The sequence below is a fragment of the Ptychodera flava genome, chromosome 5, assembly GCF_041260155.1.
Source record: "Ptychodera flava strain L36383 chromosome 5, AS_Pfla_20210202, whole genome shotgun sequence".
Classification (NCBI taxonomy): domain Eukaryota; kingdom Metazoa; phylum Hemichordata; class Enteropneusta; family Ptychoderidae; genus Ptychodera; species Ptychodera flava.
Genome location: NC_091932.1, coordinates 43793739 through 43819592, shown reverse-complemented (window position 1 = coordinate 43819592; position 25854 = coordinate 43793739). Strand labels below are relative to the sequence as shown.

General features: G+C 38.5%; 1 protein-coding gene across 1 annotated transcript; it reads right to left on the bottom strand.

Moving 5' to 3' along the window:
* Positions 1-781: 781 nt before the first annotated feature.
* On the bottom strand, positions 782-25660 carry LOC139134051 (uncharacterized). Its single transcript, XM_070700917.1, has 7 exons — positions 25503-25660; positions 23533-23769; positions 23087-23239; positions 10998-11043; positions 9392-9474; positions 8023-8112; positions 782-3764 (listed from the first exon to the last, which is right to left on the bottom strand). The coding sequence occupies exons 1-7, from the start codon at positions 25587-25589 to the stop codon at positions 3615-3617; spliced, it is 846 nt and encodes a 281-aa protein (XP_070557018.1). The 5' UTR covers positions 25590-25660; the 3' UTR covers positions 782-3614.
* Between the last annotated feature and the right edge of the window lie 194 nt (positions 25661-25854).

Below are 25854 nucleotides of genomic sequence, written 5' to 3'. Positions count from 1 at the left end.
GCCTCAAATAGTGACAACCATTTACTGTGAAACTTGTAAAAGTTTAGGAAGAGACTTCCAGACCAGAGCTCATAGGGTCAATTCATGTGAAAAAATTCCCATACCAGTGTGTCTCAGCTTACTTTTAGCTCTGTATTTAGGTAGTAATAGTACAATGTTTGTCTTACTCAATACAAACTTATTTTGTCTTGGCAGACACAAGTTCTTGATGATTACCAAATGTTGTTGTCTTCTATTACTATTGCTGGCAAAAATGTAGAGATTAATAGAATCTCACACCCCCAAGGACCTGGGATCAGATTCTCACACGAGTTAGGGATATTTTGTCTCACACGAGCCGCAGGCGAGTGTGAGACAAAATATCCCTAACTCGTGTGAGAAATCTGATCCCAGGTCCTTGGTGTGTGAGATTCTTTTTCTCACATGACCACAAAATGCGTTAAATTCACATGGGGCACGTACAACATTATCTAAAATCTTGACAACTCTGCCGTCTGCCACTGTACTTTGACCTGCTTACTTTGTAGTTCCGGCCCGTGTGTTACTCGTCATGCCATTGGATAGCATTTTGCACGCGGAACGAAACAGGCTGTTTATCATCCAATCAGAGTTCGTGTAATATTTACTGCAGAGTGTGGGACGATTTCTGAGAGTGTGGGATCGATTTTTCCCACACCGTCGATCCCGCACTCCCAGCGGCCAGGAATGTGAGAACAAGTGCTCCATCCTATGTTTCCAAATTTTCAATGTTTATGACATAGAGAGAACACTACTTGCAAGATTTTAAATTTAAAAGTGTTTATTACAGTTCACACAAATATCAATTATCATAACTTATCCCGTGAGTACAGAACCTCTTTAAAACCTGAGAGTGAAATGGAAGTCATTAAGTCCTGTCTGTATCATGTGACCTTACAAGTTTGTCTATGATACATAACAATACAATGGTGTTACTGCTAATGTGTGTATAGGCAGCCCTGCATGACTTGGCAATGTGAACGTTAGCATTACTCCAGACAGTTCAATATAAAACACTGACTGGTTCAAAATGGTTTTGGAAAACTACACATAAAGTTCTTCCATTATGAGTTCAATGTTTGAATGTCATTGCAGCTCTGCCATGCACATGATCTCTAGAACTTTGCGATTGTTGATTTTATCAAGCAAGACTGCCTATTCAAGTTGTAACTGTGTTATGCTTGTCCTGACTCTGATACTGATAATGTAAAAAATTCAAATTGAAATGTACCAATGAAATTAACACATTTCTGGTAACTCTGAGTGACCTCTAAACAAAAAACATCAAATTACAATAAAGTGTTAGCACAAGACAATAGTATGAGTTGCTCACAAATTAATGACATACAGTGGGATGACAAATCCTGGCTTTATAAACATGACAAACAATTCTCACCTGAGACAAACTTAATGGCAGAACAAAAATATTACATCCAATTGTGATCTTACCAAGAACTACAAACCCTGTTTCACAGTGGGTTTATTTCTACAGACTCTTGTCTAAGAAAACTGTGGTTGTTGGCACACATGTTTTAAAAGATTTCATTGACTGTTTCTTTTGTGGTAATTGACATTCTTAAAATATTTTGATGTATTCTCAGAATGCATATGAAAATCTCAGAATACAGAATTTGTTTTGGGTTAGAGTTGCATACATTTTACCAGGTTGGATATTTGGAAACCGTTATTATTAGATCACGAATAAAGAAGGTGAGAGATCAGACAAGTGTCGTTCTCAGAGAAAGGTCAAAATTTGGATTCTGTTTTCATGAACGTTTTAAATTAAATTCATTTCTTGTTCTGTCCTTTCGCCAATAGTTTAACTTGGTATGCTTTGATACTGAAAACTACTGCAATTCTACAAATGTACACACCTTCAGATTAAAATTATAATTAAACATAGGAAGGGAAATCTTTGGTATATAAGGACACTTGGAGTAATGTTCCCTGAGTAAAATTTTCAATTTAACTTTTTTCCCACAAATTCATGCGAAGTGCTGATTTGAATGTTGGCAATATTATGAAATGGCAGTATTAGTAGCTTATACAATAAATACAACTTATTGCAAATGGAAACCAATAATTCTCTACGTCTGAGAGATGGATTGGAACCAGTCAGAACCAGTCACTGGTTAAAAATTAAATAGTCGTACTCTTGGAACAAAACAAATGTCAAACTTCAAGGAAATTTCATCTTAAAGTGACAAACACACATTTTCATTCCATAACAATAAGTTTCTATTCGATGATGCCAGAAACAAGAAAAAAATTCTTGGACGGCTGAGTACATGTTGAGGTCTATCATTTTGTATGGTAGCTCTGCCCTTGAATGTGAAAACGGTGGCTTTGTCCTTGAATGTGAAAACGGCAGCTCTGCCCTTGAATGTGAAAAGGTAGCTCAGCCCTGAAGGGTGAAAACTTCCATGGCAAAGCAAAAAGTTCATGTGACCTGACCAGCACTATATACTTGATCTTCCTGTTAACATGGTTTCTGCAAGCATGCACAGATTGTTATAATCTTTTGGTTTCTTAATTCTATGAAAACAGAAATGAAAGGGACATCTAACAATAATTTGGCAACAGCTTTTGGCCTTGATTGCATTATTCATGCATGTGAAAGTACAAGTTACCTGAAATCTATGCATAGCTTTGCTCATTTACTCAGTACACAGTTACCTATATGTGAACAAACACCACAGAAATTACATACCAGCAAAGTGATTCATCCTACCAATCAGAAAGTGTGTAGCAAATATGCATATCTATATGTATTTGAGGTCATTCCACATTCTGTGGCATATATATAACATACTTCCTAATTGGTCCAATAAATCACATGGCTACAAAATGTGTACATGCATAGAGCAATATTGATTGACATTTAATCTATTTCCTGAAATTTTGTCTGTCTCTAAAACAATTTTCCCGCTATATTTCCAAAATCATATAAAAATACCTCCAGAGAAACTTGACATTGTTACAACTCAATTTCAGGATTTTACTTGCCAACAACACAATTGCATACTAAATGAATTGTGACGTAAATGCTAATAGTTGAACTTTGACACAACTTTTAGAATAAGCAAATGCACTTGTTTCTTTGAAAAAAACAATGAAAAATTTCAAAAGATACATATAATGTCCCTTTAATACATGAAATTTATCAACAATGGACGGTGATGATTGCTTGATCATGTGATACAATTCTGATTACAGAAAAAAAAAATTACAGACATTATTAAGAACTGATGTTGCGTTCGGTCAGAATGATACACAGTTTGGTCAAATAATACATCCTGATATATCAAACAGACTAACACTGCCCTTCATTGCATGGCAAGTCTTTTATCACTGTCTCCATCAATTCAAATCAGAGTTCATTGGTCTTGCTTGGTGGTAGAGTTGAACCTATTATGGCTGGGTGACATTCTACACAGTTTACAAAAAAAGAAAAAGGTTGGCAGTGACAGAAAACATGAGAAAAGATAATTTAGGACCACTACAAGACTATACAGTCCTTTGTTCTTGCAATGGACACTGAATTAAAGATATTTTGTGATCATAAATGACAAAGGACTAGACATCAGATGACATTTTCATGAGTCTGTTTCCTGCTCTTCATCTGATTCTGACAATGATGGACTTTTTGTTGCAATTCCACAGTCTTTGCCTTCTTCCTGCAGTTCTTTGACGATTTTCACGTCATCCTTATCATCATTGTCATCTTCTTTGTCGTTCATGAGTTCCTGTGATTCAGAACAAAAGCATCAAGGACAAGCCATGAAAAACATTTGTGATCGATCATCAATTCATTTTACAGACAACATAGCAGTATTGAATAGAGTGTTTTAAATACCTCAGTTATTGTCTGACTTGAATTCTACAGATCGTGATTTCTGCAGCAAACTAGTGTAGATCTGGACATTGTGATCCAGTGTTTAACGCTCATGGAATACAGCCCTTCCTGGGAATGGAGATTGACTGGCAATGGAGATTGACTGGGAATGTAGAGTGACAGGGAATGGATGTTTAAATGGAATACAGCCCTTCCCGGCAATTGAGAGTGACTAGGAATGGAGATTGACTAGGAATGGAGATTGACTGGGAATGTAGAGTGACAGGGAATGGATGTTTAAATGGAATACAGCCCTTCCTGGCAATAGAGATTGACCGGGAATGGAAAGTGACAGGGTATGGATATTTAAATAGAATACAGCCCTTCCTTCCAGCTATGGAGATTGACAGATTCTAAGAAACATTAAGGTAGTCTCAGGTTCGTTGACACATATTTTCAATCAAAAGTTTCACATAAAAAACGGGGTCTCACACCCAACATGTGGTATATTTTCTGTTAGGTCTATATTTGAAGAAGGTAAAAATTTTGTTTAGTTGTCAAAACATGCATTTGTATGTTTGTTTAAATCAAAAACGTGTGATTTTGAGTTTTTTCACTTAAAAAAGTATAAGTAAGAATTGGCAGCACCCCTAAGTGATCTGTTTACGGCACTAGACAGCTGGATATACTGGGGGAAAAACCGTGTTTTGGATTTTTGAAATTCGCTTTTGTTTCTGCACAGTGAGCCTTCGAAGTGTGAACTGTCGGATTTTTGCATAAATTAACCGCTTTTGTTCACGTTTGTCAAGTTATCGTCCCTTCAGGGGGGTTTATCAAAAATCTAAAACACTGTTTTTCAGGTCTAATCATGAAGTGTTAGCATGCCAAACGTTGAGGGAAATCCACCCACGCGTCGCCGACTTACACTCATTTGAAGGTGCGCATCCATAGCAACAGTCAGAACTGAGAAAATCGACGATTTGTGTAAACGTCCCATTTTTCACACAAACTCGCCAAAAAAGTCAGATTTTTACGCGTTTAAAAAAAAAATTCATTCGACCTGGGTCTAGGTTAAATATTGGGCATCAGATTGGAGAATTTCTGACAAGTCCTGAACTCTAGTTTGCCTAAAAATGATGAAAATTGTGCGTAGAAACGTGAGGCTTTTCAGCGTAAGTGGTGGGTACTATTTACACGATAAACACTAGAAAGATCATTCAGGGCATAATCTGTTTGTCAAATACGTATCTAGCTTATTATTATATTAACTGTACACTGTTGGTAACGGTTAGAGTCTGGTTACAAGACTAGAAAAGTTTAAAAAAATACAGTCGGAATGGTTTACAGGTCTGTGTTCTGCCGACGACGCGCGTTTGCTTGCTCGCAAGCGCTCGACTTCCGGTCTCATAGCCCGTAATTTATGCACGTACCAATTGTGAAATGGTTGTCAAGTTCATTTTAGCGCCGATTTTTGTGCCTATAGTACAGGACGTCACTTGCTTGCTTGCTTTCGAAGATGAAACGACCGACTCTCGATGCTCTAAAAATTTCTGTAGTTGAGAAGTTCAAGGAATGCGAGTATTAAAGTCGCACTTGTTTATAGTTTTCACATGTGATCTGCTGCAGTCTTTGTGCTCACCATCAGGAATGATACCGGGTTTTTCGTGCGCTATTTCGTTTTCGACTGTGACATGTACTATTATGGTCCCGGGTATGAAACCAAAATCAACTTCAGTTACATGTAAAATCGATTCTTCATGACTTAAGGGATGGACCATTAGACTTGGGAGGGGGGGGGTGGTCACAATGAAATTGTGAAAATTTTTTTTTACTATTGTAAATTTCTGAAATTTTTTTTTTCCAATTGAGATTAGCTGTGCAAATTTTTTTTTTCAGAGTAAATTTTCAGATTTATAATTTTTTTTTAGTTCGTCGCTGTCTGAAGATAAAGAGGGCAAAGATGTGGTGCCAAGCACCACAAGCGGCCACGCAAGCGGTCCACTGGGGGGGGGGGAGGTCAGGAGAGGGGTGTCCCCCTGCTGCTGTTGGAGCTTTTGAAAAATAGAGATTACAATGATGTTATTTGGTGGCACTTGGGGAGTATTTTTGCGGGGGGAGGTCAGGAGGGGGTGTCCCCCTCCTGCCGTTGGAGCTTTTGAAAAATAGAGATTACAATGGTGTTATTTGGTGGCACTTTGGGAGTATTTTTGCGGGGGTGGTCAGGAGGGGGTGTCCCCCTCCTGCCGTTGGAGCTTTTGAAAAATAGAGATTAAAATGGCGTTATTTAGTGGCACTTGGGGAGTATTTTTGAGGGGGGAGGTCAGGAGGGGGGTGTCCCCCCTCCTGCTGTTGGAGCTTTTGAAAAATAGAGATAAAATGGTGTTATTTGGTGGCACTTTGGGAGCATTTTTTTCGGATTACACATCTTCCTCTGAAACATGGTCTTCTTGCTCCTCAGTAGCTTCCTATAGTTTTGAAAATTGACTATTTTGGTTTCCTGGCTTCCCTTTCTACTGCGTGGTGAAATGGCTACATTCACCCCACCAAACATCATGCATATCTCATGATTTACAATTGATTTTAACAAGCTGAGAAGCTAAAATAATCTAAATAATATAGTTAAATTTGCATATTTGTGTTTTTAGAGCAATTGTTGCCCTTTTTTGATCAAAACATCTATTTCTCTGTAGCAGCATGTCCAAATTGATTGGATGTGTATAGATGTGTTGAAATTTCAATATTTGTCTTTTTAGGGCAATTTATGCCATTCATGGTCAAAACATCTGTATTCTCTGAAAGGGCTTGTCCAATTTCTTTGAAATTTGCTACACAAAAACGATTATTCATGCAGATTTATTCAGTATTTGCTATCGAGAAACTTTCAAAGTTCAACCCCTTTTGTGTGTTTTTGTGTTTGGATTTGTTGGATAGATGGCATTCTACGTAGTGTATTGTTGAATGTTAAAACATGTGTTGCTGTTGTTTTTTGAGGCTGTTTTTTGAGAAAAAAGAATTGAAATGCCTTTTTAAAAGCAAAATAATACATAATGACTTGGTATGTTGTTTTATCATTATTGACGTGTTTCTACTTGTTCACCCATTCTTGCATTCATCATTGCAATAAAATGCTGTGAAAAAAATGAAACTGATGTGGCCTGCATCTGTTTACCTTGATCTTAAAAGGCAAATACAACTTTCTGTCTTGACAACCATACCATAGTTTCAATGTTTTACCTAGTGTACCTGCTTGGTTTGTACGCAGGAAACAAGTAGAAAACAGGTTCTATAATTTCATAATTTTCAAGTGATCAGAATACAAAAGTCCTGAAAAGATAAGATAATCACAACTTCCAGTATAAGGGATACAGTCACTCTAAATGTATAAATTAAAATTAAAATGTGCCGGGAGGATGTACTAAAAAATACAGAAAGTTGCTTTCTGTCGGTAAAATCTAAAAAAAATTCAAAATTTCAAAGACTTTTGCAGATTTTTTTTTTACGCCTTTGTCTTCTTATTTATTTTTTTTTTATTTTGCAAACTAGTTTGAAGTTTTTTTTTTTCCTAACTTTCTGCTCTGAAATTTTTTTTTTCTGTTTTTGACCACCCCCCCCCTCCCAAGATCTAATGCCCAAGATCACGTCCTATAACTGAGGCGATACTCGACAGATTCACTGATTGTAAAACTGAAACGGCGATGTGTCGCCACACCCAGTGACACTCTCTTGTCTCTTGACCACAGATTGAAATAGACCGGCACCGATCGTGAAGCGACATTTCACGTACGTTGCTGTGCTCTACACAGAAATAACAGTGTCGGATTGACAATTTAAAAACTAAGTCCAAAATATGGGCTGCTGTTTTAGAACCATATTTTCCAGTGAAGATTAAATAGAGTCTCTTTGGCCCCCTTTACTTTTTCTACACCTACGCTTATACTGCCGACTGTCGTCAGCCATGTTGGAATTGCGTCTCTTATGTATAAAAAGATAATAATAACTCGCGCAGTGGTTAGAAGGCCGTGTTTTCACTAAAATTTCAGACATTTCCCATTACAATGTTACCTCACAGTTTTCTCATATTTCAGGGGTTCAGAATATGAAATAATCACAAAATCGCTAAAATTGACCAACGAACCTGAGTTACTACCTTAAAACATGAGAAAACTTACCCTGATCACAGATGCAAAGTATTCTGCTTGTCCAGCAAGTTCTGAGAGTCTTTCTACCTCACTTTTCAACTCAAGCACTTTGTGATGTAGCTGTGGGATAAAGTTTATCACTAGGTAGAGCTTACTTTTGATGGAAAATTTGAAATCAGAAGTGGATTAAGATGTACCTTTCCCTTATAATATGTAACATACAATGATTCTTTGAATGTGCAAATGAGCTTGTAATCTGAAAGCCATGCTAATCAAACTCCTACTACAGACCATCAAACAGTATGAGTGTCTCTACAGTTAGTCAGTTACATCAAATTTGGTTTGGTAATTCTGGAGATATAACAGCCCATTGCATAAATTAATTAATTGTGGAAATGATTTAATTATACAGACAGCACCAACCAAAATCTAATTAGATCAGGATCTTCCCATGTTGATGATACAAACTAATTGCATGACATTCTGACCAACGGTTTTTAAAGTTATGACTGGAGTAAAATCTATCTACCAATGGACGGACATAGACAGACACACAAATAGAACATAGTCAGACTTTTGTGGCAAGATTGGACACCATTTCAGATATGAGTTAACAGACAATATGGCCACCAAGGTTGGATTGAGCAGAGGTAAGACTGACAGACTTTTAACTCCAAGATGGCCTTCATAGCGTATATGAAATGTTATTGTAGCATGGCACCAGTAATTTGTTGTGTTATTTATCCATCCATCCTATCAAATATGATAAAGTCATCCACTAACACAGTAATATGCTCTTTAATACAGTGAGAGTCATGCCAGATACATGTAAGATGGTCTACTCATGTCCCACACAAATTAACAATGTTACGCTATGTCTGTGACGCTACGTTATAACCTATGTACTGTGCAACTCTGCAAGTCGTGTGAATGACATAGTTTACTTATCCCTACCCAGGGGAAAAGTAACAGTGTGCGGCTAATGTGCCACCCCTTGATTACAAACTAACAGGGTTGAGTGTTGTGGTGTTTGTGCACAATCCTTGTATGATGTAATGCACTTAATATAATACAGTAAGCCTCAGACAGTGCTGAAATAACTTCATTCCACTGGCAAACTCAGTCAATGATGAGACCATTTTCCCTGTGCTGACCCTTGATCATCTTCCTGTTTTCACAGGCATGTGAAAATTATTGAAGTCTGATGTGAAGAAACACAGCCAACCCATCTAAACAATTGTCACTTTTCTTGCCAAATGCTCAGGATGACAGCTCTCATATGCAGACTTCTACATACACTTAAATATGAGGCCGTTTCCTACCAAGTTGGCATGACCAGCATGCAACACACCTGGTAGAGCATAGGGTTAATGGTAATAAAGCTTTCATCAACTCTTACCTCTTCATTCTCCTTGAGGGCGTCTTCCAAGGCCTTTCTCCTTTCTTCAGCAAGGTCTTTCCAGTATGATTCCGGCACTGGTTCTACAAAGTAAAGGAAAGACATTGATCTCTATGGCACACTGAGAAGCACATCACTTCTTGGTTGGTATACTTGATTCTTACATGCTGCTAGTACTGTGCAATCCTTTTAGCAGTACAGTATGTTTGTAAAGGCATTCAGCAAGTGAATGTTACAAGGCTTTCCTTTTACCAAGATTTCCCCTTGATCTACAAATTCATACCAATATGATACTGTAACTCATAAATCATGTACCCATCCATACCCCTTGGTCTACAAATGTATAGCAATGTGATCCTGTAACTCGTAAATCATGTGCCCATCCATACCCCTTGGTCGACAAATTCATACCAATGTGATACTGTATCTCATAAATCATGTACTCATCCATACCCCTTGGTCTACAAATTCATACCAATGTGATACTGTAACTCATAAATCATGTACTCATCCATACCCCTTGGTCTACAAATTCATACCAATGTGATACTGTATCTCATAAATCATGTACTCATCCATACCCCTTGGTCTACAAATTCATACCAATGTGATACTGTAACTCATAAATCATGTACTCATCCATACCCCTTGGTCTACAAATTCATACCAATGTGATACTGTATCTCATAAATCATGTACTCATCCATACCCCTTGGTCTACAAATTCATACCAATGTGATACTGTAACTCATAAATCATGTACCCATCCATACCCCTTGGTCTACAAATTCATACCAATGTGATACTGTATCTCATAAATCATGTACTCATCCATACCCCTTGGTCTACAAATTCATACCAATATGATACTGTAACTCATAAATCATGTACCCATCCATACCCCTTGGTCTACAAATGTATAGCAATGTGATCCTGTAACTCGTAAATCATGTGCCCGTCCATACATCATTACATGTGTCCTAACTCCAGGAAATATTTTCAGTATTTTAAGCAGATGATACATCTATGGAGTAACTTTTAGGTGAATAATGAAATACTGGGAGATCTGAGTTACAGTAGGGTAATCACTACAAAGCATTGTGTGCCTTTTCAAAGAAAGATCATCTGTACACCACAACTGATTTTAAAAGTCAAATGGTTAGGATTACGTATTGATTTTACGTGTGATGTTCCTGTGAAGACAATTCAGATACATGTGATGTTTGCTCAGTCAATATTTTGAGGACTGTTCAGATGTGTGACGTCTGCTCAGTCCAAATTGTGAGCAATGTTAAGATACATGTGACGTCTGCTCATTCCAAAGTGTGAGCAATGTTCAGATATACATGTGACGTCTGCTCATTCTAAAGTGTGAGCAATGTTCAGATAGACATGTGACATCTGCTCAGTCCAAATTTTGAGCACTGTTCAGATATGTGTGACGTCTGCTCAGTCCAAATTGTGAGCACTGTTCAGATACATGTGACGTCTGCTCAGTCCAAAGTGTGAGCAATGTTCAGATAGGAGTCTAAATTGAAGAATCAAGAGATCATGTGTCACAAAACATAATATAAAGATTTTATTCGTAATCAAGTCAGTATCTTACCATTGACCATTAGTTCTAGAGCCTCTTCAGCCAATGACTTTGTTGTCTGGGGAGGATTAACAAATAAGGAAAGAGATGCATAAGTTTGTTAGCATGATAAGAATCAAGCAGATATTTAGAAAGAATGAATTGAATCAGGAGAGATATTTACCCTGTTACACTGATGCAATCATAAAACAGGACAACAAAAGTTTTACAAGGGTGCTTTAATCATCTACTCTTGTTCTCATAAAAAGGAATTGAAATTTGGAGAGAGAATTACTTAAACAAAACTTGAGTTATACAGCAGCTATGAAGTTACCTACAGTATTGTCAATAGCATATACCACCTCCACATAAACAGCATTATTGTTTTGATAGGGGCAGTTTAAGTAAGCTGGTGAAAAATGACTACCGTAAAAACCCCAACAATTCGACCACCCTATTAATTCAACCACCCTATTTTTTTGACAAAACATAATTTTATTTTGCCCCTTTCAATTCGACCACTGACGGAAACTTGGACTTTCTCAATCCCTATTAATTCGACCGAATTACATACCCTTCAAAAATTCCTTCAGTTGGTGAATGAACGACATTTCAAGACATCGAAAACAACAGCGTTACGAATACGATGAACCACGGGTCAGACAAAAAGGCAGAAATGAGAACCACAAAGGGCTTTGTAAATGGCTTTCAGATTGGTTTGCATTGGGTCACATGATTATTTTCGCTGAGTGGGAAACCTCAGTGATTTTAGTGAGCTGGATCTCAGTCGCCGCTTTCGAAATATGCGTGAAGTTTCAGCGTGTGTGAAGTACCAACCCTCTAGTCTCTGGTTTTGTAACTATTTTCTCACCTTAATATCGAAGAAAATCAGAATAAATTACCCACTTTCTCCCTTTCTCATTGTTTTTTCCGAATTCTTACTATCCCGTGTCCATTGAAATTTACAGACTCTTTCTGTGTGTGAATCAATATCCCTTCCTAATTTGACAGATATTATGTTCTAAACCACATGTTGCTTGTTCCTAAAACACATAGACAGATGTGCCACGTGCACTAAAAGGACAAGTTTGCGAAATCTTTTGCAAACGCTGAAAAAATTGCTGAGGAAAAATCGATGTTACATGTCGGTAAATACAGCTGACGCCGCTGCGCCGTGCGTTCTTACCGACTGGGATCAGACTAATATTTTCAAACACAAATAGGGACAGTGTCAAGGAAAGAGTAAGACGACAACTTATTTTTTCAAGCTGAAGAAAATGCTCTTTCTGGTTGTTTTAATGACTCAATCGAATATTTTTGTTCCCAATTAATAAATCACAGACAATCTCAATTCTCGGTTTATGGCAATTTTTGTCGACCTATAAAAGTCTTTTCATCTTCAATATTCCATTCTAATTTCACCTATATAATATCCTAACCTCCTGTGACTTTCCTTCTAAACGTTGATTTGCCTTGTGCACCAAAAGAGATGCTGTATTGTATGCCAAACGATGAAAAAATAGCTGAAGAAATAACCATGTATCAGTCAGTACAACAGGTGAAGCCCGGACGCCCATACCGATGGGGGACAGAGCAGAGTAGATCAAAACGCAAACAGGGTGTTATTAAAGGAAAGGCGGTGACTAATTTTTAAAGCTGAATAAAATGCTCTCTCTAGTTGTGTAAGTCTGTCAATCGAAATATAAGCTTATATTTTATTCCTAGTTGATTAATCATGGCAGTCTCGATCTCACCTTTATAGTTTGATATTTACTGACTCGTTCCTTCTCATTTTTGTCAATCGATGAAAGCATTTTTGTCTTCCATATTCAATCTTACTTTCACCAATGTTAATCCTGATCTTTCATTAGTTTTGACCAACGTACAAAGACGTGGCCTGTGCGCCCAGTTGACGAGATATTTTGCGAAACGGTGAAGAAATATTTGAGCACGTACGGCCATACTGTATGGGTGGGGGCCCGGGAGACATGGATGTCAGTCTTTCCTGACTGTTTACATGTAGGTTTATATAGGGATATCAATTTGAAAGGAGATGAATCTGTTAGTTGAAAACTTTTCGGACATATTTTTATGTCAATTTTGTCAATGTCGGACTTTGGATTTGATTGAGAAACCAGAATCACCTACAGAGATGTCTGTATTAAACACAGACGCACAATTCGGAATAGTTTGTTTTGCCGCTACTGTCGTTCTCAGTCGTGGTGTCTCTCCCATAAAATTTCGAAGCTATTGGCCTACACTTGTCGTTTCGATGCACAGCGGTACACCGATGACCTGAGACCAGATACTGTATGTTCTTAAAACTAGTCTAAGCAATTTTACGACACTCTTTGTTATCGTGTCTCTCTGTGAACGTCCTTGAACCTATGGCCGTTACCACTGTTTTACTGCGCCCATCACAGTATAAACCCCAGCTCGTTCCCAGTAGAGTGCTTTTTAAAGTTCTGTACATCAGTGTACACTGTGTGTATAAGCCCCTAAACCTAGTTTAATTCAATTATGGAAAGGTAAGCATAGAATAAAGGGTCGATACAGTAGCTAAAATTGTGACAAAAACGGAACGTTTTTCCAGTACTTTTACAGTTCTGTGCTTTGAAGCAGTCTCAACATGGCAAACATGTCTCACGTAAATTTCATCCTCATCGTTTCAATCAATTCAACCACTAAACTATTTCGGCAGTTTTAATTTCCTATTAATTTGACGTTTTTAAAATCGTAATTATTTTTTCTGGTCAAATTGGAGCTATGTGAGAGGTCAGAAATCGATAGTCTGCGCCCCCAATCTGCATTAGCGCATTTCAATCTGCGCTATTGATCTGCGCTCCTATTCTGCGCTACCATTCTGCGCTCTTGAACTCTCAGAGTACAGATCATGGAGTGAGTAGAAATCAAAGAATATCCAAGGTAAAAGGGACACATATTACATTATTGTTTTGAAAACTTGTATTTTTGTCCATTACTTTTTCCCGAACGACTTTGCTCAAACTGTCTATAGTTAACTTTGTGGTAGATGGTTTGTTGCGTTATATGTGTCCGCACAGTAGGTCAACCTAATGTCCCCAAATAAAAATACATGGGTGAATGCAAGTGTTTTCACTGACTAACTAATTTTTCTCACTAAGATCTGCTTTACCTCATTCAAAAAAGATTGGGTTGAACAGTTTCCGAGTTTGCCGAATCGGCACAACATCTTGCTGAGACACGCGAAGACCGAATTTGACTGTCGTGTCTGTTTTCAAAAATATCTTCGCACAGACGTACGCATGAACTGTGTTCTAGACAATACTAAAGACTTGTCAAATCACGGGTAAATATCCGATATATCGGAGATTTCCCCTCTTCTCATATCTGACTCAACAATCCTAATTTCCTGAAAATATCCGATATCACATAAAAGTGCAATGTCGCAGTATCCTAGTGTCTACTGTCTATACCGATGAGCATGTCGTCGTCGTCGTCGTGTAAGATATGATTCCAGGTTTCGATGGATTAAAGCATATACTGCTGCATATGTGGCTTTGTTTGACCAGGAAACATGACGAGATACAACAGTTCTAAATTACCATGAGGGATGCCTCTTCTTTTATAGCTCCATGGTATTAAGAAGCATTGTCTTTCCACAGTTTGTGGAGGGACAGTGTCAAAAGTTATGACAGAGGGACCGTGATACAAAGCGTAAAAGTTCTAAGAAAATCATGTTGATGCGATGTGCAATGATGACCAGATGCTTTTACAGACCCAGCAAGCTTAAGAACTAAATTCGGGACTATCTCTATCAGTTTTAGCTATTGATCTTCTGAGCAACAAGCGTTCGTAGGCAAATAAAGAACGTCAAAAAATTTTGGGATAGACATTAGTCAACGCAGTCTTCTTGTAAACGTCCTTGAACCAGAACCGCGACCTTCATTTTTGATGCGTTCCGTTGTGAAAGAATTCATTCACGTGACTGAACTAGTTTCGTGGTTGGTACAATTTAGCTATTCGAGGTTTTGGGGGTCAAAGATAAGCATTACGTAAATGATTCTATTTTGTCGAGATGGTGAAACATCGCCTGCTGTACCGTCTGTTCTGAATAGAACCGCCGGTTTCCATGGTGACCATGCGACGTCTGGGCTGTTGCCCGATTTTCCCAACGGGTTTCTAATACATGTAGTAACTGACTCTCTTGCTCCATTGCTAGTATTGTTGAAAAAGGGGATCAGATGTACGAATCTCTCTTTTATAAAATCCTTCTTGACAAAGACTACCAGCTGTTTTCTTGTATGTACGTTTCACTTCGCAAACGGGCTCAATTTGAAAATTAAAAGCTAAACACCAAGGGTGTAAAACATTTTAGTGGGCACTCTCACCGTACTACCAGCGGTAGCGAAGACAAATTACATGGCGTCCTTGTAGACTATTGTATGATTGCCTCGTTAGGTCCTGTGCACGCACTGTTGACAGTACAGTGGTCATGACTTTCTCTACCGCGAGTTCCACATATTGTCCATTTATATGTAATATTTCACGCAGGAACCTGTCTGAAGGGGCTTCGCTACACTTCAGCGAGATTTTTCCAATCATAACTTAGTCAAAGGGGTCTTTTTAAACCTCCATGTTTTAAAATAAATCAAGTTTGCCTTCAAGTTGCTCTCTATTTTCGAATTGAACGTGCCCTGTCGCGCAGCCGTTTTCCTTGATATAAGGTTGTAGCTAGTATTGGTAAAAAGACGTCGAGTGCAACCGCCCAAAACGGAGAGTCATGTTTTGGCTAGAGTTGGATATTTCGTCTTCACATCTGTGGAAAAATTTGCAGTAATCTCGAACGAATCTATTTAGTTTTCACCACTCAAATTAACTGTTTTTTTATTGGTTTAGCTACTGTAATAGTGATAGTTGGGTTGAAAATGAGCTGATAGAGATGCTCAGCTTGTGAAATTATTGAGAAATTACAGGGACATGCTCGTGAGGGATTGTGACCAGAGAAAGATTTACGGATTGACCATTGTTTACAAGAGCGGAACTTCAATCGCAATGTTTGTGCTTGTTAGTTCAATCGTTCCGTATGAATATGGTTTCAACAATCGAAAGAGAAGGAGCACATACATTTGTGAAAGAGTGTGTGTCTATGGAATTATAGTACGTGTTATTATCTTTGCAGACGTGACACCACCTTGCCTTGATTATATCGGGACAGGTTGACGCGGTGACAAGGGAGTACATTGTCGTTTCTGACCTTGCATGATATAAACATAAAGCTACAACGGATGTCATAATTTGTCGATCAATGCCAGCTACGATCATACATGAAAACAAGGGAGCAGCATTGAAAGTGCCACAAAAGTTATGCAGTTTTAGTCGTGGGTCGTCCTTGTGGACAATTGAAAAAATTATTTACAGCTCGAACCAACCACTGAAGTTGAAATGACTGGTACAAATCAGAGTGTTCCAAGTTCACGGGAATTCACTTCTTGCATGATAGGACTACATGTAAATCACCTTCTTGTTATCATGTGCAAATCTTGAAAAATCGCAAACATCTCGAGAAAATATATCTATCATTGTTTTTACTTGTCTTCTGCGATGTGTTATGGCATCGACTTACCAAATCGTCACCGTCATAGTATCAGTTTCTTCGACATCACATCTCTCAGATCAGTGATGTCATCTTTATTTGAGAAATTCATTAAATCCTCAATCGGAGTCAAACTCACAACGTCAGCACTCGGTCAGAGAAACAATATTTATAGTGACAGGCCAGGCATTGTATTGCGTTATGTGAAACAGAAAGACATGATTTACATTTCCCTTTACGATTTTCGCGATTTTGTGCACAATTACTGTGAATTATTTTGGCAAGTTAACTCCCAACCTACATGTACCTTCCTGATCAGTACATAAACAGATAGCCATTGTGTCACGTCATCTACAGGTCACCGACCGCACACGCGTGTATTCAGCTACTGAGCTAGCTTGAAGTCACTGGACGTAACTTGTCAATCATTATCACTGCGGACATTGCGAACTGGCTAACGTCAGAATTGTCGGGCTCAAACGTTTCTCTGAACATGACCAGAAATGCTCAATATCGACAGAAAAATCTGTAAATAGTAACGGTAGGCCTAACCCAGACCAAAAGTTTGCATCCACTTGCGCTTCCGTAGGCCATCCTACAAACTGCTTCGATCAATGTCGCAAGGTTGCTGCAGTGCTGGTAGCAAACCCTGCCACTCCCTCTGCTGTGCGTTGTTGGGCTGTCGACTAAGTCGTCGTCGACTTGTAGCAAGGTCTACCATAATTGTAAGCGTACTTGACTTTGCGCTTACAACATGTACTTGATCATTTCTCAAGCTTTTTATATGAGAAAGAAAATTCATCGAATGTCTTCTTCATAGCCCTAGGATCCATGAGACTATAACTTTATGTCGCGCTTGATTCGGAATTTTATTCGATCGTACATTACTCAATAACCAGTCTTCCTGACACTCGGTATGGTGTACAAGTGTCGGTATGCTGTACAAAAGTACAAATCTATTTCAACACTAGATCATGCCATGTCTTATCATCTAGCGGGCAGCTATATCGCGGCAGTGTCATAAATACCACCGTAATGACTAAAATCAAAACATTCATGGATCGATAGCGCAGAATAGGAGCGCAGATTGATAACGCAGAATGGTAGCGCAGATTGATAGCGCAGAATGGGAGCGCAGATTGATAGCGCAGATTGAAATGCGCTAGCGCAGATTGGGGGCGCAGACTGTCGATTTCTGACCTCTCACATACCTGCGAATTGATAGGGTTTTTACGGTAGCTTCGAATTACCGGTAGTACCGTATTCTGTAATCCTTTATCTCCAATGTGTTTTGAACGCATCCAGACTGAATTTATTTGAAGGACAGTGTGCTCCAAGTTTTAGCAAATCATACTACGGTATCTAACACAAGTCCTTTTGATACATGTATGATATGTCATGTGTTCAACAATCATCAAACAATCTGAATACTGAGGCCTATTTTTGCAGTACTAAGTTTGTCTCCCCCACTCCAAATGCAACTGATTTGGAAACTTCTTGTTGCAGGAATGCACGTAGGAAGTTGCCCTCTCTTATTGACACATTCACTGACATTGAAATTCTTTCTTGCAGTGAAGCAGGCAAGTTGCAGTCTCCCACTCCTAGTTTAAGTAATTTGAAAGCTCTTTCTTGCACTAGTTGCAGGAATGTTGATAAGAACTTGCACTCTGCCAATCAAGGGAAAACCTAACAGTTTGAAATCTCTTTCTGGCAGGAAAGTTTGGAAATCCACTATGCAAACAGAAATAAATCCTAAACCATTTCTGTCTCTCTCCTAACAAGTAGGCGGTGGTAAGGGGATTGCCCTTGGATCAACAATTGCCACCTACCCTGAATTTCTTCAGCATTTTAATTAATGGTGTGAGGAGAATAGTCAGCCTATGAAAGTGCTTAAGTCACAAAAATAAAAGTGTTTCTAATCCAGAAAATTGTTCTTACAGTGATGTGACTTTTGTTTAAAAGCATTATGGGAAGCCAAGACTAAGAGGTGTGATTGCCCTTGTCAAACTTATCTGGCATCAAAATGTGATGTCAAGATTCATATGGCATTTCTTGAGGTGCACAATCAGTACAAAATAACAGTATGGGCACCCGTCAAAAATTATGAATGAATTAACCAAAATGTACACATGTAAAGGTCAGTCGGCAATTTCGTACACGAGTGTTCAATAGTGGAACTCATTGCCTAATGTAATCAAAGCACATGCTTCCAGGTGTAGCTTCACAAAACCACTGACACTGTATCTGTTACAGGAATACATGTACCTTACTGTGAACTACTTAAGTCACAATAGTCATTTTGTAATTTAGTAATCGATCGTTAAAGCAATTACCCAACAGCGTAATGTCTCAGAATATGAAATTGTTTTACAGGAAGACCTTAATCTAGTCTGGTATCAAACTTTTTCTCATATACATACAAAAAATACTTGCAGAACTCTTGTATAACAGCATACGTATTTATCTATGCAATGTAGATTTCATAAATGGGCCAGGCTTGACTAGCGTAAAGCTATATTTCTGGCTCCATATTACCATTGATTTGTAATTATATTACCATGCCCTGCCAGTCGCATTTTGATTGGTCGAGCTGAACCACGTGACTGACCACAAATACACAGTAATGGTTTGTTTACATGCCCGTGAATATGAATAATAAGATTAACAACTCAAAGCTTCGTAACTTTTCAGCTCAAACGTAAATCATAATCAATCACAACATAAAATGGAGCACTTGTAGGTCAAGTTGAGATACTTTTTTCTGAAAACATCTCCTGATTTGCCAATTTTTTACAGCGCGCGTGGCAGTGCGTCGCGTATTGCTCAGTTTCTGGGGCCCAGTTGTCGTTCGCTCCTGAAATTTTCGGAAATTTTGACTTTTTTCTTGGGTTCGCTGATAATATAATGGAAATAACAGACTCCACTCTGACCATTAACGTTTATTTGTGGGCGCGGGCTCGAGGAAAGCCAAATTAACGGGCTCCGCAAGCCTCGCCCGCTAATTTTTGGCTTTCCTCTCGCCCTTGCCCACAAATAAACGTTAATGGTCAGCGCGTCGCCCGTTATTTCTTTGATGTTGTATCTGCCTTTCATGGCACGTGAAGTGTATTATTTTTCACATCATAGTAATAAAGTATATTATTATAATAACAGTTTTCTCCACAGAACAGAACCATCCAGTTTCAAGTGACAGGTATAAATGATATCCTGAAACTGAAGCCATGGAAGTCAAAGACTTAATGAAACTTGACATTGATGTAAAAAATATTGAACATTTTATTGCAGGTAAAACAGGCAAGGTTGTCCTTTCTAAGAACATTCACAACCAGAAAAAAAAAGATTGTCAAAGATTTCTAAAAGGGACAAATGGAAGGCCAGAACGTGCTGATAGGATGATAAGGCTACAGAAATATGATCTGAATGCAACGACTGTGATTGAGATTTCAGACGATATTGAACTTGACTTTATGTTTTTCCAAACAGGTGACAGAAATGTTTTGATCATTATCCTGATATTCTCTTTATTGATGGCACTTACACTTGAAGACAACCCACATTATCATTTACTCATTGAAGATGAACACGAAAGAGGGAGAGTGGTTGGCTGTGCATTTGTTAAGAATGAAAGTAAAGATCTTTTGCATAAACTGTTGAGACACATCAAAACCAAAACCAATGTTTACATAATGTCAAGATAGTAGGTATTTGTGGATAAGGACGTCACTGAAATTTGGGCTATCAAAGTGTCATGCCTAATGCTAGAATTCTGTTACACACTTTCCATCTTATAAAATATTTCAAGAAAAAAGTCAGTGATTTAGATATACAAAAACATGGGAAGTCTGATATCATGAAACTATCTTATCAATGGTTTACTCATGTTCTGAAACAGATTATTTGGAAATGTACAATGAATAATTGACAAAAGTTTCTCCACCATCATTCATAAATTATTTTGCAGATAATTGGTTAAACTGTCTCGAGATGTGGGTTCACCATTACAGAAGAAAGCTGCCAACTTTGGGTAACAACACCAACAACAGGATTGAGTCTCACAACCAGAAACTGTAGGCCTACTTGGGAAGATCCTGTCATCTCCATGACTCTATTGACATGTTAATCAATTTTTCTCAGCACACTGCAACTAACATTAACTATGCTTCATTTCAGATGATGAAGACAAGGCCGGATACCAGGCAGGTTAGTGATATTCAATTCTCACGTCCCCAGTGCGCTGGGAGTGTGAGAACACAGTGTGAGAACAATTTGTTCTCACACTCTGTATTGTTGCGCGACCGAACACCTAGTATGTGAAACGTATGTTGATTGGTCAATTCTGCTCAGCGCTCAGTTCTCTGTACGAATTATTTGACGAATAGAACATCGCGTAATGTACAACTGGCACTACAGCAGACAGACGACTGACCCGCAGAGTGAACAGGTTGTTCTAGATTTGAGTACGGTCAGCGCGGCGTCGGCAACAAATACACGGAGGATGACCGCTTTTATGTTGTAACGGGAGAATTCAGGCCATTACAAACCTATCGGCTATTTACGCTCGTCGACATATTTTCTGGAGAAGAACTGACTTGACAGCGATACAGTTAGCGAAAGACTTCGATGAGCGAGCCATTTGCACACGAGGCTGTAGCAGACGACAGCTTTCACGCAATGTCATCAACAGATGGCCACCAGAGCTGTTTCGCAACATTTTCCTCAGATGACCTGGAGAATTTTGTGGCTGACCAACAAAACAAAATTGCCATATCGGTAATATACATGTTAACGTGTTTGATATGCTCATCAATGAACGGAACTTCATTTTTCTTTGCGGAACGATACAAATGAAACAAGTGCAATCGGGTGCTGGTTTTTGATAGTATAAACCTACCACAATAAAATGCAATTTTCTAAAGATATTGGAGGGACGTGAGAAAAATAATCCCACACCCCAATGGGTTGGGATGGAATGTCTCACACTCGTTGGGGAATTCTGTCTCACACTCGCCTTCGGCTCGTGTGAGACAGAATTCCCCAACTCATGTGAGACATTCCATCCCAACCCGTTGGGGTGTGGGATTCTATTACTCTCTATCACACAGCTATGCTTTGCCCCAGCTGTTGATTTTACATTAACTTAATTGGAAAAGTTGAAGAAAAAACAAATATGAAAGCAGTGGTAGAACATACGGTGTGAAAGTTGGAGAGAAAGAATACAGAGTCTGTGAGGGCCTGATGAAAAGTACCTGCTCTCATTATTGTATGAACATGTTGCCTTGTCATCACATCTTTGCTTGTAGACAAGACAAAGGTGTTCAGATATTTGTATCAGATCTCATCCCCTAGAGGTGGAAGAAAGATTTACATCACCATTGTACCAGACGCGGTTACAGTTGTCAGGAAGGAGAGAAAGACTGGGTGTTGGATCAACGACCGAGAGCCAGAAGTTTCATTTGGCAAATGAAACTGCCACGTTGTGGACAAACGGAATTCTTTGAAAAAGGTTTAAACTCTGAAAAGTGTGATGCATTCCTGGAAAGTCAACGTACAAGTTGAAATAGAGACCAACACAAATGTCATTGAGGAAAACTTGATTTTCCCAGGACTGATGGCAGAGTGCTACAGAATGCACTTTGAGGACAGATTTTCTGACTCGCCATTTTTTCCAACATTCTTGTTCTATTGATTGTTGTTGATTATTTCAAAGTTCTTGGAAAAAGAATAATTTTTACCATCTTATTTTTTCGATGAATGAAATTTTTATGTTCCATAGAGGTAATCCAGGGCTGGGATGGTGGTCAGTTTGAATTTCAAATATCAGTAAATGTTTTGAAATTTTTCTCTGGTACCAAACTTTGCACAGTGCCTGCACTGAGTTTTATCCTTGATTTGGTGAGAGAGTATGGTTGAAAGCTTTAATGAGGAAAGTTTGAGCAAATGTCTAAGTATTTCACTTTGAGAGTTCACACTTCTCACTACTCTGACTCATGTATGCCCTTCTCCTTCCATGTTCACCATTTTGAAGCTATACTCTGGGAAGTGATGTTCAAAACTCTAGATTGGCAGTGGTAATAAAGAATAGTCCCCAAAACTTTGCAAATCGTACTTTTCCCCCGACAAGATCGAATGCTCTTAAAGGTATGTGAGGGAAAGATCACTGATGACAAACGATGACCAGGTGATGTGTGTTGCGTGTTTTCATTAGCCCCGGCCATGTTTCGCTTCTTCTGCCCCACAACAGAATACAGTTGGTATGGATTATTGACCAAATTATCGGCAAAAGTGTGGACTCAGTCATGAAGAGTCAAGATAGTAATTGCATTTCTGGATATTAGATCTCAGAATTATTGTTGAAAACCATGGCGAATCAATAGCCACCTTGGCTATTGCGATGCACATGTCAATAGCCAAGGTGGCTATTGACAAATGCATGACAATAATCAAGTTGGGCCTGGGCCTAAAAATAAACAACTGATATTAGATAGAAAAAGATTGTAAGCTTTGCAAATACAAAGTAAAACTGAAATAAATTATTCAATGCACAAACCTTTCTTTCTTCACAGTCTTCTCTTGGATCTTCATATATCATTGGAACTGATGACAATTTGCAAGTTTTATTGTTGTCCGTCTTATCGGATTTTGCTTGCTTGCTTGGTCGATTGTCACACTCAACAAATTTGCGTTTTCCTTTCTTGATGTTCTGTCAGATGTGAAAAAAAACAGGAAATTTTTTCGGTGCTTCATTCTTCAGTTGCAAAGTATGATAATAATAAACATGACTGACAGACTCTGGGTCCATAATGAAATGCAAATTTTTGCTCAAGAGATAAAAGAATAGAGAAACACTACTTAACCTTTGAGAAGTTTAAAAACAGAAACTCATCTTACATTTTCATCACTGTTCACAACCATCATTGATAACAAGGGGTTTGGGCCAAACCATGGTGGTGAAAGGTTAGTCTTTGAAAAGTTTAAAACAAAAACCCATCTTACATTTTCATCATTGCATAATCTGACAAGGCCATGTGTGCCAACTAAGACAGACTGTCTCCCTGCATGTGGTTGGAGTGGGTGTAGTGACTTTCTTTGACCTGTTGTTACTGATTTGGTAGTTTTTCTTGCTGGTGTAAACATCTTATTTTGTCCCCCCATAGTACTCATACTCTTCATCCTTCCAAACATCTCTTGTTCATTCAAATCTTTGCAGTTATTAGACTCTGATTCACTTTCCTGTAAAAAACAAACAAACAAACAAATAAATAATTATACATAAATACTGAAAACCATAAAGTGAACATTAAAAATGAATACCAATACATGTAGTTGTACAAACAGCTCAAAAGTCTTTCCAATCATTCTTGGTTATATTTGAACATTTTGTGAAGTAATTTCTCTGATTCTGAACGACTCTCATGCCAACGTACTACACAGGTGTATAAATGTCTAAGCATGATCTGAAAGAGATAGCAGTGCAATATGTTATGCCGCAGTGCCATTCAATGTATCCACATGAGGAGGGGCACTTCAGGTACTATGGGACAAATGAGGGGGATTAGATAGGATTTTCTATGAACCTGAGCTCAAGGAGCGTTAGTGTCATTCTGTGTCGCCATGATTTCACTGACCCAAGGTGCTTGGGTAGGGGGAATGAATTGAATGTGCTTGTTTTTAGGAGATATTTTGGTGAATGGTTTGCCCAGACACTGATTCTCAAATTCCCTGGAATCTTGAAATGTTGGTCATTGGAACATGTCATTGAGTTAGCTGCAAAATTGTAGCTCTACGGTGAGGGGGATCGGTGAGTGTTTGTTTTTGCGACCTCGCTCACCAGTAGTGCTACAATGCCGTTGGCCCTGTCGAGTTCCAAATAAGAGCATCGCACAGGGCGCCGTTTTGATGTGAAATGCTGCATATCTACTGCATTCGGTCGTACCAATTTATCACTACTGAAGACTAAACACTATACTGCACTAACCATGTCATTTATGGGGTTTGGAATTTGTTAAAACATGTCGATTGCGTTCCAAAAACATCCATGTTTCTGGGAGCCGCCATTACCGGAAGTTGGTAATGGCAGCTCCCAGAAATGTTTTCAGACAAGATCGACATGATTGAACAAATTCCAAACCCCATAAATGATGAGGTTAGTGTACATACAGTGTTTAATTTTCAGTAGTGATAAATTGGTATGACCAAATGCAGTAAATATGTAGCATTTCACATCAACACGCCGCGCTCTGTGCCACACGCTTATTTGGAACTCTACAGGGCCATCAGCATTGTAGCGCTATTGGTGAGCGAGGTCGCAAAAACCAAAACTCACTGTATTTTCTTTAAATGAATAATCAAAGATCCATTCTCTTTCTTTCAATTTCTTCAGACACAGAATATTTGATTCGTTGAATATTAAAGTGTAAAGACAAGAGAGAAACGGTATTCATTACAGAGGGCCTACAATTTTGCAACAAGTTGTTGAGTCTGATCATGGAGGTACCTCCATGGTCTGATGTTGCTCAAGCCACGATGTCGTTTAGCTACATGAATAGCTGTTGTAACAAACTTTTAAGGGAATATTTGAGCTTAATGGATCAGGTGGGCAGATTTACACCTAAATTAAAAAAGGTGAAATGAATACACATTTGCTTTAGGCAGTACATATGACACGTCTTTTAGCTGAAAATTATCCTTTTTCAAATCACCAATGCATAAGATAGAAAATGCCGACTTCTCCTTAGCTGCAGTACAGTAGCTTGAGGTTTTGCCTGGGTATTTGGGTCTGACAGTATTTGGGTCTGGTTTTGCCGTCCGACCCAAATACCCAGGCAAAACCTCGAGCCTCGAACTTCTCTTCTCTACTGTGTCCATTCGTCACTGCAGTACAATTCTTTTAGAGGAATGTTCACTTATTCTGCAGCCTTCTCGTTACTTTTCAGAAACAAATGTATTCTTGACGGCCATATTACCTTCAACTCTTGTCTAAGAGTGTTCTGTCTTCTGAAAACGCCGCATTTTTCAGCTGTTATACGGTTATGCGTGGACGGGGCTGCCATTTGTGCACTTTAAAATTTCCCGGGGGAGATCAATTTCGATAACCAGTATACTACTTCTGATTGGTCAATAGCTGAATAAGCAAACTTCAATATTTTCTTTAAATAAATAATCAAAGGTCCATTCTGTTTCTTTCAATTTCTTCAGACACTGAATATTTGATTCGTTGAATATTAAAGTGTAAAGACGAGACAAAAATTGTATTCATTACAGAATTTATAATTCAATTCTCATCATTAAATAAACAGCAAGCCAATCATATACGTC